At 38.4% G+C, this 14,695-nt stretch overlaps 2 protein-coding genes and 1 long non-coding RNA gene across 3 annotated transcripts; all 3 read right to left on the bottom strand.

The window, feature by feature from the left end:
• LOC110269653 lies at positions 413–952 on the bottom strand. Its single transcript, XR_002358416.1, has 2 exons — positions 864–952; positions 413–716 (listed from the first exon to the last, which is right to left on the bottom strand). It is a non-coding gene; the product is annotated as an uncharacterized LOC110269653 (long non-coding RNA).
• On the bottom strand, positions 1,192–1,771 carry LOC107634387 (DEAD-box ATP-dependent RNA helicase 28-like). Its single transcript, XM_021117563.1, has 3 exons — positions 1,654–1,771; positions 1,426–1,521; positions 1,192–1,297 (listed from the first exon to the last, which is right to left on the bottom strand). Exons 1-3 carry the CDS (start codon positions 1,744–1,746, stop codon positions 1,262–1,264), a joined length of 225 nt encoding a protein of 74 aa, XP_020973222.1. The 5' UTR covers positions 1,747–1,771; the 3' UTR covers positions 1,192–1,261.
• LOC107632968 (porphobilinogen deaminase, chloroplastic-like) lies at positions 1,877–3,429 on the bottom strand. Its single transcript, XM_021117262.1, has 5 exons — positions 3,425–3,429; positions 2,618–2,858; positions 2,238–2,415; positions 2,103–2,155; positions 1,877–1,924 (listed from the first exon to the last, which is right to left on the bottom strand). Exons 1-5 carry the CDS (start codon positions 3,427–3,429, stop codon positions 1,877–1,879), a joined length of 525 nt encoding a protein of 174 aa, XP_020972921.1.

The raw sequence follows: 14,695 nt of genomic DNA, 5'->3' as shown, positions 1-14,695 counted from the left end.
TTATACTACATAATATAAATATACTAAAATTAATTACTATAAAATAAAATATTTCATTAAATTCAATATAATTAAATATTTATACACAAAGTTCTCTTGAAATGTAATAAAGCATAATACAAATTTAAACAACACAAATACTACAAATCTATGTTACATCAATGATTAGCACATAGTTAATGATCAAAAGGAAACAAATAGAGTCTACCTCATATGCAATCCAATAATACAGCAGAGAGAATGAAGCAAAGTTCCCAATTGCTCAATTATATGAGACCATTTATGTATAGATTGCTCTGCTACAATTCGGCTCTTCAGCTTTTAACTAGCTCTCTTTGCCTAATCAATTGAAAACTAGCTTTAATAGAAAGATTATAAAAAGGATAATAAAAATCATTGACTTTCTTTTACTCTTAGTTTCTACTTCAATTCTGTCTAAGCAAAGAATCAGTAAGGTATTCAACTAGGAACATCTAAATAACTAGTATTCAACCAGGCACCATGATAACACAAAAGCACCAAAAGGAAACAATTAAAACTCACAGGTGGTAGGAGCTGCTCATTTAATCACCTCCATTGGTGACTGGATATGGTACAAGTCTTATGCCTTTGCACCCATGTCAGATTAACAATAACGTCTTGCATTGAGGTGCATTTTCATTCCATGAACACATTTTTAATAAGGATCGTTAGCCTCAAACTACCTGCGCTTGTACCTGAAAAAGAATTTGAATGAGATATTGAAAGCAAGTATAAATCAGGATACAGAAAAACTACCCACGTTAGAATGAAGTTAATACTTTATGACTCAACCAAGATGAAACTAATCAGATGTAAGATATGGGATTGATTTGAGTAAATACCTTGACTTGCTCTTGAACGAACTCTTGGATTTCTTTCCTACTCCAGCACCTCTTCTTTTTGGATTTTTGTCCTTCATGTCAGCTTGGAATAGCTCCTGCATCTCTTGTGTCCTTGAAGGCTACTTATGTGAAGGATGAGCATTATTCTTTTTGTTCTTCTTCACGATCTTGCCTGAATCCATTGCCTTCTTGATAGTTCACTGCTTTTGCTCGTCGATAAACGACATCAACAAGCAAAAGTCCACCCTTTTCTTTCTTATTTTCCCCCTTAACCTGTAGTTCATGTATTAAAGTTCAATAGAGGTTAAGGAATATGGATTAAACCTTAAATGCAAACAGGAAGTGGATCCTTCTGGTTTGTCATCATCTCCTTCATCTTCCAACATCTCTCTAGCCGCTTACAATTTTCTACGCTTCTTTCTTGGCAAATTTTTCTGCATTGGTTAAAAATTCATCATGCAATTACTGAATGTGAATAATGCATGGAAACAAGTTTGAATATATATCCTAATAGGTATAATAATTAAAAAGCTGCATGCAAAATAGGGGGTCACCTCCTTACCTCTCGCTCCCGCTTCCTCTTTTCCTTCATTTTGAGGTCTTCGGCTTCCTGAGCACTAATTACCTTTCCAAAACTCTTGTCGTTATTAATAGATGCCTGATAAGAAATAATTTAATAGAAGAGAAAGAGCCAACCCTATCAAAATGCATTATAATGACCTCACAAAAAAGGGGTAACTAATTGCTTGTAATTTGAGGAATATCACAACAATGAAACAAGAAATTTTACCTTTGCTGCTTTTCCAGCAACCTTCTTTTCTGTCTCTGTTACAAACCAGGTTCTTTTAGGGCAGGAAAAGATCTCTTCCTTATTAGCAATCATGTTTTCAGCCTGCCCATTTCATAAGAGCATGATTATATTTGAATGGAAATTCTTAGGAATGAGAAAATGCAGAGTGAATGGAAGGTTCAAAGTCACATAATACAATACTACTATTAGGAAGTACTATTTCTTAAACAATAATGTGAAGTGAACACACAGAATTGTAATCCAAGGCATCCTAGAATTCCAAGCAAATAAAACAACGAATCACTGATCTATACCTTTGTGGCCTCCATTTCAGCTTTTCTTAGGGCTCTTTCTTCCCTGGACCCCAAAATAAGAAAAATTGAGAATTTGAGATGTAAAAATACAGTACAGTAGTTATTAATACAGTACAGTAGTTAAAATAAGAGAACCATCTCAATTATATCTTCAACAGCATATGGACCAACCCTCGATGTCTCTAGAACTGCACAAAGGGAAATCAAGTCAATTATAGGTTGCGGAAAGATTTTAAATAGTAGGCAAACGTATAAGGAGGATCAAATTACCGTGAGTTCCATCTGGTGAAGCAACTAGTCCTCGGAACAAGCAATTACCATCCTCATTTCTGCAAGCATAACCGACAATAGGAGTGCGGCAAGACCCATCCAAAGTCGTGAGGAAGGCCCTTTCACAGACAACTGCCAATCTTGTTTCTTCATGATTCAATGAAGCAATGTATTCTGCCTGTACAACCAAAATGACGTGCGAATATTGAGCAATAAAATGAGTAAAGAACTAACTATTCTGATGTTCAATACATGCCAGCCTCTTTTTTTATGTCCTGAGCAGGAATTATTTAACAAAATCATAGAGAAACCATAGAAGATGCAACATGACATGATTGGTATGTTGAAAACAAAAAGGTTAAACGGTAGTCAAGTCTCACCATTTTATCATCATTACTTCTACTGGCTATTCCAATTGCACCTTGAACAACTGCCGGAAGCATGTCATCAATTGATAGGGTTGAAGTCACATTTTTTGTCATGTTTAAGTGCTTGAGTTCAGCTAATGCCAATAGTGTAGCTTGGTCAACCCCCTCATTGAGTTTTCTCAACCCTGTTTGAACATTGCCGCGAAAATTTTCCTGAACCTGAGGTAACCAAAACAATAGTTTTATAAGAAGACTGAAGTTTTAAGAAAACAAGCAATGCCACTCCACAATCTTAGAATAACACTACCAAGAATGGCATTCTTTATTACTCTGCAGTCACAAGCATCAAGCCATGCCTGTAAGAACCCAATTTTTTTCACGCAAAACCGTTTTTATAAAAATAATAATTTTAGTGTCCGGAATTGATTCAAAATTTAGAAGTTTTAATTTGAAGATATAAAGGTGAAATTTGGTTTCAATAGATTTTTCTGAGTCAGAAAATGTATTTTTTGAGAAAAATCGGGAATCGGCAAACGAACCGGTCGAACCGGTTTAAGTCTGTCCGATACTGTATTTTTGGAAAAATAAGATTTTAGAAAATTGGTTTATTGTTTTGAAAGGACAAAAATAATTTTAGAATTGAAAACCTGGCACTAATCTTAAAGGTTTTGGCCCAAAGTGGGCCAAACAGGCTAAAAACGCTAACGGGTTGGACCGGGCTCAAGGTCCAACATATATATGTGTGTTTAATGAGTTTCAAACTCATTTTAAAGGGAAGAGAGAGAGAGAACTCGGATAGGTGATGGTGGGGGGTGAAACCCCATAGTTACTATTCACTCTCCTCTTCCGGGAGCCATAACTTTTGATCTGGAGCTCCGATTGACGAGCGGTTTGTGGCCACGCGAAGCCCTTGTTGAGCTCTATGTTTCTATCAAGAAAACCTAGTAAGAACTCGAAGCTCACTCCCCAGTTTTCTGCCCTAAGTTTTTGCGCGATTTTGGTTATGGATTTTGAGTAGATTTTGTGATTTTGCTTGTTTAGGTGATCTCTAGTAGTGGGCAAATGTTTGATTTTACCCCTAATATCGTTGGATAAAGTAAAGTTTTACTAAATTCTTGTGTTTAGTTGTTTTGTGTATATTAGGTTTTGATGTTGGTATATATATGTGATGTTAGATTGAGTTTTTGGTGTTTGGTGCGTTTGGGGAATTGGCCAAGGTATAGTTTCGGTTTTCTTTATGTAATATGTAATGTTTCTGAAACTTAGGCTAGTGGACCATAAGATAGGATTGAATGATGTTGGTGTATGATTAATTGTTTATGAAATTATGTTGTATGATGAAGAGTACTATAGGGAATGTTGGAATGTATAATATATGTTTATGATGCTTATTGAAGGATATTGATGAGTATGATATGTGATGATATATTATGATGATGAGTTGTGGAAATGTTATTGATGAATGAGGAGAATTAGGATGGTTAGATGATGATTATTAATGAGTTGTGTTGGTGGGTGTTGAGATTTGAAGATGGATATTAATGATGATTTTTATTGTTGGTTATTATGATTGATGAGGATTGTTGAGTATTATTGGTGTTGATGAGTTTTATGATGCGTTTGGTTAATGATAGATATTGTTTGATAATGACTATTGGAATTTATGAGGATTTTTTTTGTAGTTGAGGTTGTTGTTGATTGATGATGATTATGAGTGTGGATTTATGATTAAATGGGAATTACGGATTGGTAGTGAGATATGGTATAATGGTTGAGTAATTTAGGTGTGAAGTTGAGGAGAATGATATGAAATGGTAAGATGTTGTATGTGGTAGTGGTTTATGATGATTGAATAGGTTTGGTTTTGGTTTTGATTTGAGAGTTGGTTGAATTGGAGGTTTTGAGGCTTTTGGTAAAAGTTGATTTTTAGCAAACTTTGATTGATCATAACTTATGCCTCAGTTTTCAAAATTAATTAAAAGTTGTTTAGAATTAAATTTTATTGAAAACTCTTCGAGTCGATATAAAGTTTGTAAAATTTGGAATTTTGTAGAGGAAGTTATGATCATTCAAAAATTGGTGTCAAAATCAGAAATTCTGCAAAGTTGCAGAATTTTGTGATTTCAAGTATGTGCGCACGCACAGCCTTGTGCGCATGCACACACCAAGGAAGTTTTACAACCTGTGCGTACGCACAGCCCTGTGCGCACGCACACGTTGTGAAGGTCAGTCTGTCGGGGGCGCTAGCACAGCTTGTGCGAGTGAACAGACTTGTGAATTTTCGTACCTGTGCGTACGCACACCCCTGTGCGTGCGCACACTTTGAAAATCTGCTTGGGTGTGCGCACGCACACCCCTGTTCGTACGCACACGCCCTGTTTCTCAAACTTAAACTTTGTTTTCAACTATTTCATCTTCCCAACAAGCTTGTAAGCTTCTGTGACACCATTTTAAGACTTCTGGGCTTATTTTGGGTATCAGAATAAGGGAAAGATACTAGGAGGTTTAATTTGGGTTTTACGTTAGAAAGTTAGTAAACAGAGGTGTAGGTTTCTGGTGTACTGAGGATGGGTATGGTAGATGAGAAAGGAGGATGGTATTGGAATTGAGGAACTGATGAACTATGGAGTTCGGAATAGAACTTATGAATTGATGATTGTGGTTGATGGAATGAGTATGAGTGGAAGTGTGCTATGAGCGGTGACCTATGTGATTACGATATGTATTGTTATCCATCGTAGGGGTTGTGGCGGTCACCTGCCTATGTTCGGATGTGAGAGTTGAAGTTGGGCTTCTTACTCATATTTCTCACAACCCGAGGAAGGTGGTAGGGCACTCATCCCTCGGAACTATTCCTCCTGAAAATGCGACTTCTCTCTGCAAGGTGGTAGGGCACTAACCCACGGAATCATGCGGCAACCAGAGGAAGGTGGTAGGGCACGCTCCCTCGAAATATTTTCCTCTGAAAGGAGAAGGTGGTAGGGCACTCATCCCTCGGAATTTTTCCTCCTTATGCACAATAGAGAGACTAATCCGGGAGTTGTCAACCGGATTTTCTATCGGGTTTGGCAATAACTGACATGTGATATCACAACCAATAGGGCAGACATTCATCATGTGCATCTCCTATATGCTTGCTTACTTTGTTTACTTGAGTTTGCCTAATTTTATAACATGCCCACCTACTTCTTGAACTACTTGTTGTATATAAATATTATCTGTGTTTTACTTGTTTGCATTAATTGTGATTGTGTGGTGATGAGGAGGTTAGGTAGGTGGTGGCAATGGGATCGCACGGAGGTTAGGTTGGTGAAGGCTGTGGGATACAGCGGTGTGACTAGTATTAGTTAGAATTCTCCTAAGTTTAGATAACCCGATTTATGGTTTAAGTTCTTTATATATTTATTTATTTTGTTCTAAGCTTGAATATCTGTATGTGATGTGAAGTTCTAGGATTGCCTTTGGCATCCCGGAGCCTTACATCTTACATCATTGGGCACTGTTACCATACTGAGAACCTCCAGTTCTCATTCCATACTTTGTTGTTATTTTCAGATGCAGGTCGTAATCTACTTCGGTGAGATTGCGGAGATGGTGACAAAGCGGAGTATGGTTCGTTCCTTGTTTAATTCTGTTTTACTTTCGTCATAGTATTCTCTCACCTTTTGTATATGTATCTTTATGGCCTTAGAGGCTTATTTGAGAGATAGGTTGTATAAGCTGTATAAGCTGTAAAACTCTGTATCTTTCTATTTGTAACTAGTCGGCTTAAACTCCGCAAGATGAGGCTAGTTCCCTATGATTATTATATTCTTATATCTATATATGTTCTATTCTTTTGCATCGGTACCTTGTATCTTATGCGTTAGCGGTTCGTCCTCGTGAGCCTGAGGGATGGACCGACTGTGCTTCGTTGAACACTCTGGGTCATTTTTCTTTCATGCTATTTAGGTTATCTCCTTGATATTGCATAGCATGCTTATTTGTAAGTGCCTTTTTGGGATAATTGAGGCACTAGACTTTCGATATTGAGACTGATCACCTTGATATCGACTGTTTGGTGTGGAAAGAAAACCCGAATGGCAACTCACGGATGAGGTCGATCATGTTAACGGAGAGGTAGTGAGGATGGATAACCTAGCCTATGCGTGACGAGCTCAGCATGTTCCGGAAAAGTCTTTTCGTGGGGTTGCGGCATATCAGTTGATGGGTGAGGCTCAATACTGGTGGCAAGAGAAGTGCCAACTGTTTCTTTTGCGGTTTTTACTTATGATTTTCAGTTTCTAACTGGTATGGTCTTGAACCATGTTGAAAAGGGTTTTGAAGGTTAACATGATTTTCAAATTTGGTTTGAAACTTTTGGTTTAAATGTTTTGCTTTTGAAACTAAGTCGAAACTCTCGGTCTGAATAATATGGTTTACAGAAAAAGTGAGTTTTAGGATTTTCTTGAATTGTGATTTTGGTTTATGATTTATCTTATCAAAAAGGGATTCAACTTGAAATTATGATTTAGATGGAAGGTGAAATCCATGGTTTTGCTAAATTGTGAATTTGGTTTCAAGCTTAACTTAACAAAAAAGTTTCAAGTTGCAAGGTTTTGATTTAAGAATAAATGATTTTAAGTCTTTTGAAAAAGGTTTGACATTGAACTTGTTTTGAAGGTTTTGGAAAAATGTTACAAAAATCAGTATTTATTTCAAGCAAAATTTTCGATTCTTGAGGACGATAATCAGAGTGACGCAACGGAAGGCGAGAGGAAACATCCACACGGTAGGGCGCTTTGATAAGGATATGTCGCGTGACTTAGATTTTCGAGGACGAAAATCTTTTTAAGGAGGGGAGGATGTAAGAATCTGAGTTTTTTCACACAAAACTGTTTTTATAAAAATAATAATTTTAGTGCCCGAAATAAATTCAAAATTTAGAAGTTTTAATTTGAAGATATAAAGGTGAAATTTGGTTTCAATGGATTTTTCTGAGTCAGAAAATGTATATTCTGAGAAAAATTGCGAACCGGCAAACAAACCGATCAAACCGGTTTAAGTCTGTCCGGTATTGTGTTTTTAGAAAAATAAGATTTTAGAAAATTGGTTTATTGTTTTGAAAGGACAAAAATAATTTTAGAATTGAAAACCTGACACTAATCTTAAAGGTTTTGGCCTAAAGTGGGCCAAACGGGCTAAAAATGCTAACGGGTTGGACCGGACCCAAACCGGGCCCAAGGTCCAACATATATATATATAATTTTGAAGGGAAGAGAGAGAGAGAGAGAACTCAGATAGGTGATAGTGGGGGTGAAACCCCATTGTTACTATTCACTCTCCTCTTCCGGGAGCCATAACTTTTGATCCGAAGCTCCGATTGACGAGACGTTTGCGACCACACGAAGCTCTCGTCGAGCTCTACGTTTCTATCCAAGAAATCCTGGTAAGAACTCGAAGCTCACTCCCTTGTTTTCTTCCCTAAGTTTTTGCGCGATTTTGGTTATGGGTTTTGAGTAGATTTTGTGATTTTGCTTGTTTAGGTATTCTCTAGTAGCGAGTAAATATTGGATTTTACCCCTAATATTGTTGGATAAGGTAAAGTTTCACTAAACCCTTGTGTTTATTTGTTTTGTGTATATTAGATTTTGATGTTGGTATATATATGTGATGTTAGATTGAGTTTTGGTATTTGTTGGAGTTGGTTGAGGCTTTGGATCAAGCTTGGTGGCTTCGTTTGGTGTTTGGTGCGTTTGGGAAATTGGCCAAGGTATGGTTTCGGTTTCCTTTATGTAATATATAATGTTTCTGGAAACTTAGGCTAGTGGACCATAAGATAGGATTGAATGATGTTGGTGTATGATTAATTGTTTATGAAATTATGTTGTATGATGAAGAGTACTATAGGGAATATTGGAATGTATAATATATGTTTATGATGCTTGTTGAAGGATATTGATGAGTATGATATGTGATGATATATTATGATGATGTGTTGTGTTAATGTTATTGATGAATGAGGAGAATTAGGATGGTTAGATGATGATTATTGATGAGTTGTGTTGGTGGGTGTTGAGATTTGAAGATGGATATTAACGATAATTTTTATTGTTGGTTATTATGGTTGATGAGGATTGTTTTGTATTATTAGTGTTGATGAGTTTTATGATGGATTTGGTTAATGATAGATGTTGTTTGATAATGACTATTGGAATTTATGAGGATTTGTTTTGGTAGTTGAGGTTGTTGTTGATTGATGATGATTATGAGTGTGGATTTATGATTAAATGAAAATTATGGATTGGTAGTGAGATATGGTATAATGGTTGAGTAATTTAGGTGTGAAATTGAGGAGAATGATATGAAATGGTAAGATATTGTATGTGGTAGTGGTTTATGATGATTGAACAGGTTTGGTTTTGATTTTGATTTGAGAGTTGGTTGAATTGGAGGTTTTGAGGCTTTTGGTAAAAGTTGATTTTCGGCGAACTTTGATTGATCATAACTTATGCCTCAGTTTTCAAAATTAATTAAAAGTTGTTAGAATTAAATTTTCTTGAAAACTCTTCGAGTTGATATAAAGTTTGTAAAATTTTGAATTTTGTAGAGGAAGTTATGATCATTCAAAGATTGGTGTCAAAATCAAAAATTCTGCAAAGTTGCAAAATTTTGTGAGTTCTGGTATGTGCACACGCACACACCAAGGAAGTTTTACAACATGTGCGTACGCACAACACTGTGCACACGCACATGTTGGGAAGGTCAGTCTGTTGGGGGCGCTAGCACAGCTTGTGCGAGTGAACAGACTTGTGAATTTTCGTACCTGTGCGTACGCACACCCCTATGCGTACGCACACTTTAAAAATCTGCCTGGGCGTGCGCACGCACACCCCTGTGCGTACGCACACGCTCTGTTTCTCAAACTTAAACTTTGTTTTCAACTATTTCATCTTCCCAACAAGCTTGTAAGCTTTTGTGACACCATTTTAAGACTTTTGGGCTTATTTTTGGGTATCAGAATAAGGGAAAGATACTAGGAGGCTTAATTTGGGTTTTACGTTAGAAAGTTAGTAAACCGAGGTGTAGGTTTCTGGTGTACTGAGGATGGGTATGGTAGATGAGAAAGGAGGATGGTATTGGAATTGAGGAACTGATGAACTAAGGAGTTTGAAATGGAACTTATGAATTGATGATTGTGGTTGATGGAATGAGTATGAGTGGAAGTGTGCTATGAGCGGTGACCTATGTGATTACGATATGCATTGTTATCCGTCGTAGCGGCTATGGCGGTCTCCTGCCTACGTTCGGATGTGAGAGTTGAAGCTGGGCTTCTCACTCATATTTCTCGCAACCAGAGGAATGTGGTAGGGCACTCATCCCTCGGAACTATTCCTCCTGAAAATGCGACTTTTCTCTAATTGCAAGGTGGTAGGGCACTAAACCATGGAATCATGCGGCAACCAGAGGAAGGTGGTAGGGCACTCATCCCTCGGAATTTTTCCTCCTTATACGCAATAGAGAGACTAACCCGTGAGTTATCGACCGGATTTTCTGTCGGGTTTGGCAATAACCGACATGTGATATCACACCCAATAGGGTAGACATTCATCATGTGCATCTCCTATATGCTTGCTTGCTTTGTTTACTTGAGTTTGCCTAATTTTATAACATGCCTACCTGCTTCTTGAACTACTTGTTGTATATAAATATTATCTGTGTTTTACTTGTTTGAATTAATTGTGATTGTCTGGTGCTGAGGAGGTTAGGTAGGCGGTGACAATGGGATCTGGTGCACGAAATTGTGATCTCAGGCAACGGCGCCAAAAACTTGGTACGCACGTCTTAATAATTCGTTTTTCATTGACAACTTCGATACAACTAACCAGCAAGTGCACTGGGTCGTCCAAGTAATAAAACCTTACGTGAGTAATGGTCGATCCCACGGAGATTGTTGGTATGAAGCAAGCTATGGTCATCTTGTAAATCTCAGTTAAGTTGACTCATATGGGCTACAATGATTTTTGAATAGATAAACATAAATAAAACATAAAGTAAAGATAGAGATACTTATGTAAATCATTGGTGAGAATTTCAGATAAGTGTATAGAGATGCTTTTCGTTCCTCTGAACTTCTGCTTTCCTGCTATCTTCATCTAATCAGTCTTACTCCTTTCCATGGCAAGCTTTCTGTTGGGCATCACCATTGTCAATGGCTACTTCCCGTCCTCTCAGTGAAAATGGTCCAAGATGCTCTGTCACAGCACGGCTATTCATCTGTCTGTTCTCGATGATACTGGAATAGGATCCATTGATCCTTTTGCATCTGTCACTACGCCCAGCACTCGCGAGTTTTAAGCTCGTCACAGCCATCCCTTCCCAGATCCTACTCGGAATACCACAGACAAGGTTTAGACTTTCCGGATCTCAGGAATGGCCATCCATGGGTTCCAACTTATACCACGAAGACACTAATAACTCGGACTCGGTCCTCTATATTAGATATCCAAGAGATATCCATTCAATCTAAGGTAGAACGGAAGTGGTTGTCAGGCACGCGCTCATAAGTTGAGAATGATGATGACTGTCACGATCATCACATCCATCATATTGAAGTGCAAATGAATATCTTAGAAGCGGAATAAGTTGAATTGAATAGAAAAACAGTAGTACTTTGCATTAATCTTTGAGGAACAGCAGAGCTCCACACCTTAATCTATGGTGTGTAGAAACTCTACCGTTGAAAATACATAAGTGATAATGGTCCAGGCATGGCCGAATGGCCAGCCCCCATGAAAGTCTAAGAACTATACGTCCCAAGATGTCTAATACAATAGTAAAAAGTCCTATTTATAATAAACTAGTTACTAGGGTTTACAAAAGTAAGTAATTGATGCATAAATCCACTTCTGGGGCCCACTTGGTGTGTGCTTGGGCTGAGCTTGAATGTTACACGTGCAGAGGCTCTTTCTGGAGTTGAACGCTAGGTTGTAACGTATTTCTGGCATTCAACTCTGGTTCGTGACGTGTTTCTGGCGTTTAACTCCAGACAGCAGCGTAGAACTGGCGTTCAGTGCCCTTTTACATTGTCTAAACTCGGCCAAAGTATAGACTATTATATATTGCTGGAAAGCCCTGGATGTCTACTTTCCAACACAATTAAAAGCACGCCATTTTGAGTTTTGTAGCTCCAGAAAATCCACTTTGAGTGCTGGAAGGTCAGAATCCAACAGTATCAGCAGTCCTTCTTCAACCTCTGAATCTGATTTTTGCTCAAGTCCCTCAATTTCAGCCAGAAAATACCTGAAATCATAGAAAAACACAAAAACTCATAGTAAAGTCCAGAAATGTGAATTTAGCATAAAAACTAATAAAAACATCCCTAAAAGTAACTAGATTCTACTAAAAACAATGCCAAAATGCGTATAAATTATCCGCTCATCACAACACCAAACTTAAATTGTTGCTTGTCCCCAATCAACTGAAAATCAAATAGGATAAAAAGAAGAGAATATACTATAAATTCCAAACTATCAATGAAACATAGCTCCAATAAGATGAGCGGGACTTGTAGCTTTTTGCCTCTTGAATAGTTTTGGCATCTCACTTTATTCATTGAAGTTCAGAATGATTGGCATCTTTAGGAACTCAGAGTTTAGATAGTGTTATTGATTCTCCTATTTTAGAATGTTGATTCTTGAACACAGCTACTTTATGAGTCTTGGCCGTGGCCCTAAGCACTTTGTTTTCCAGTATTACCACCGGATACATAAATGCCACAGACATATAACTGGGTGAACCTTTTCAGATTGTGACTCAGCTTTGCTAAAGTCCCCAATTAGAGGTGTCCAGGGTTCTTAAGCACACTCTTCTTTTGCTTTGGACCTTGACTTTAACCGCTCAATCTCAAGTTTTCCCTTGACCCCTTCACGCCACAAGCACATGGTTAGGGACAGCTTGGTTTAGCCGCTTAGGTCCTTAATTGTCCCATGTTGGAACTTAATTCTCCTAGGGAGGTGTTGATTTGCTCCCAAAAATTCTGTGGAGAAAAGTGCATCCCTTGAGGTATCTCAGGGGTTTCTTGATGATGAGCTTCTTCATGTGCCTGTTGAGATCCATGAATGTGCTCTCTTATTTGCTCCATCCTTTTCTTAGTGATGGGCTTGTGAGATGAATCTTTCCATCTCCCATGGCTCAGAGGTGGAAGCAATTGTCTTCCCTTTCCTCTTTCTTGAGGTTTCTCTGGCCTTAGGTGCCATTAATGGTTATGGAAAAACAAAAAAGCTATGCTTTTACCACACCAAACTTAGAATGTTGCTCGCCCTCGAGCAAAAAAAGCCAAAAGCTTATAGGTGGGTGTATGGATGTGAGTGGTAAATGGAAAATAGAAGGGATGACCATGAATGGAGAGAGAGAGGGTGAGGTAGGTGGGGATCCTGTGAGGTCCACAGATCCTGAGGTGTCAAGGATTTGCATCCCTGCACCAATTAGGCATGTAAAATGCCTTTGCATGAAATTCTAGCGTTTAAACGCCGAATTGATACTTGTTCTGGGCGTTCAACACCCAGATGCAGCATATTTCTGGCGTTGAACGCCAGCCAGATGCTTGTTTCTGGCGTTCAGCGCCAGCTCTTCTTCACTGCGCATTTCTGGCGTCTGGACGCCAAGATGCTGCTTGTTTCTGGCGTTTAACGCCAGAAACATGCTCTGTTCTGGCGTTGAACGCCAGACAGATGCTCCTTACTGGCGTTTAAACGCCAGTAAGATCCTTCTCCAGGGTGTAATTTTTCTCCTGCTGTTTTTGATTCCGTTTTCAATTTTTTGATTTATTTTGTGACTCCACATGATCATGAACCTAATAAAACATGAAATAACAACAAGAATGAAAATAAATTAGATAAATAAAAATTGGGTTGCCTCCCAACAAGTGCTTCTTTAATGTCAATAACTTGACAGTGGGCTCTCATGGAGCCTCACAGATGTTCAGAGCTTTGTTGAGACTTCCCAACACCAAACTTAGAGTTTGGTTGTGGCCTCCCAACACCAAACTTGAGTTTGACTGTGGGGGCTCTGTATGAGTCTGTTTTAAGAGAAGATTACTGTGCCTCTTTTCCATATTTACAGAAGGATGTCCTTGAGTTTTAAACTCAAGGGAGTCCTCATTCAATTGAAGGACTAGTTCACCTCTGTTAACATCAATCATAGCTCTTGCTGTGGCTAGGAAGGGTCTTCCAAGAATGATGGATTCATCCTTATCCTTCCCAGTATCTAGGATTATGAAATCAGCAGGGATGTAAAGGCCTTCAACCTTTACTAACACGTCCTCTACTTGTCCATAAGCCTCTTTTCTTGAGTTGTTTGCCATCTCTAATGAGATTCTAGCAGCTTGCACCTCAAAGATTCCAAGTTTTTCCATTACAGAGAGTGGCATGAGGTTTATTCCTGACCCAAGGTCACATAGAGCCTTCTCAAAGGTCATGGTGCCTATGGTACAAGGTATTAGGAACTTTCCAGGATCCTGTTTCTTCTAAGGCAATCTCAGTTGATCCAATACATTTAGTTCATTGGTGAACAGGGGAGGTTCATCTTCCCAAGTCTCATTGCCAAATAAATTGGCATTCAGCTTCATGATTGCACCAAGGAACTTGGCAACTTGCTCTTCAGTAACATCTTCATTCTCTTTAGAAGAAGAGTACTCTTTAGAGCTCATGAATGGCATAAGGAGATTCAATGGAATCTCTATGGTCTCTAGATGAGCCTCAGATTCCTTTGGTTCCTCAGAGGGAAACTCCTTATTGATCACTAGACGTCCCAGGAGGTCTTCCTCACTGGGATTCACGTCCTCAACCTCCCTTACAGGTTCGGCCATGGTAATTAATTCAATGGCCTTGCACTCTCCTTTTAGATTCTCTTCTGTATTGCTTGGGAGAGTACTAGGAGGGGTTTCAGTGATTCTTTTACTCAGCTGGCCTACTTGTGCTTCCAAATTTCTAATGGAGGACCTTGTCTCATTCATGAAACTCACAGTGGCCTTAGATAGATCAGAGACTAAGTTTGCTAAATTAGAGGTATTTTGTTCAGAGTTCTCTGTCTGTTGCTGAGTGGATGATG

The sequence above is a fragment of the Arachis ipaensis genome, chromosome B03 (assembly GCF_000816755.2).
Source record: "Arachis ipaensis cultivar K30076 chromosome B03, Araip1.1, whole genome shotgun sequence".
Classification (NCBI taxonomy): domain Eukaryota; kingdom Viridiplantae; phylum Streptophyta; class Magnoliopsida; order Fabales; family Fabaceae; genus Arachis; species Arachis ipaensis.
This window is presented reverse-complemented; position numbering and strand designations above follow the sequence as displayed.

Bases quoted from the DNA above. Each gene is read 5' to 3' on its own strand.
- LOC107634387 (XM_021117563.1), bottom strand. From the start codon at position 1,746: ATGATTGCTAATAAGGAAGAGATCTTTTCCTGCCCTAAAAGAACCTGG. The intron at 1,522-1,653 runs GTAAAATTTCTT...ATTTCTTATCAG, and splicing joins TTGCTGGAAAAGCAGCAAAG to GCATCTATTAATAACGACAA. The intron at 1,298-1,425 runs GTAAGGAGGTGA...TAACCAATGCAG, and splicing joins AGAGGAAGCGGGAGCGAGAG to AAAAATTTGCCAAGAAAGAA.
- LOC107632968 (XM_021117262.1), bottom strand. The intron at 2,156-2,237 runs GTAATTTGATCC...CCCTTTGTGCAG, and splicing joins TTCACCAGATGGAACTCACG to TTCTAGAGACATCGAGGGTT. The intron at 1,925-2,102 runs GTTCTCTTATTT...TTGGAATTCTAG, and splicing joins TTGAAGATATAATTGAGATG to GATGCCTTGGATTACAATTC.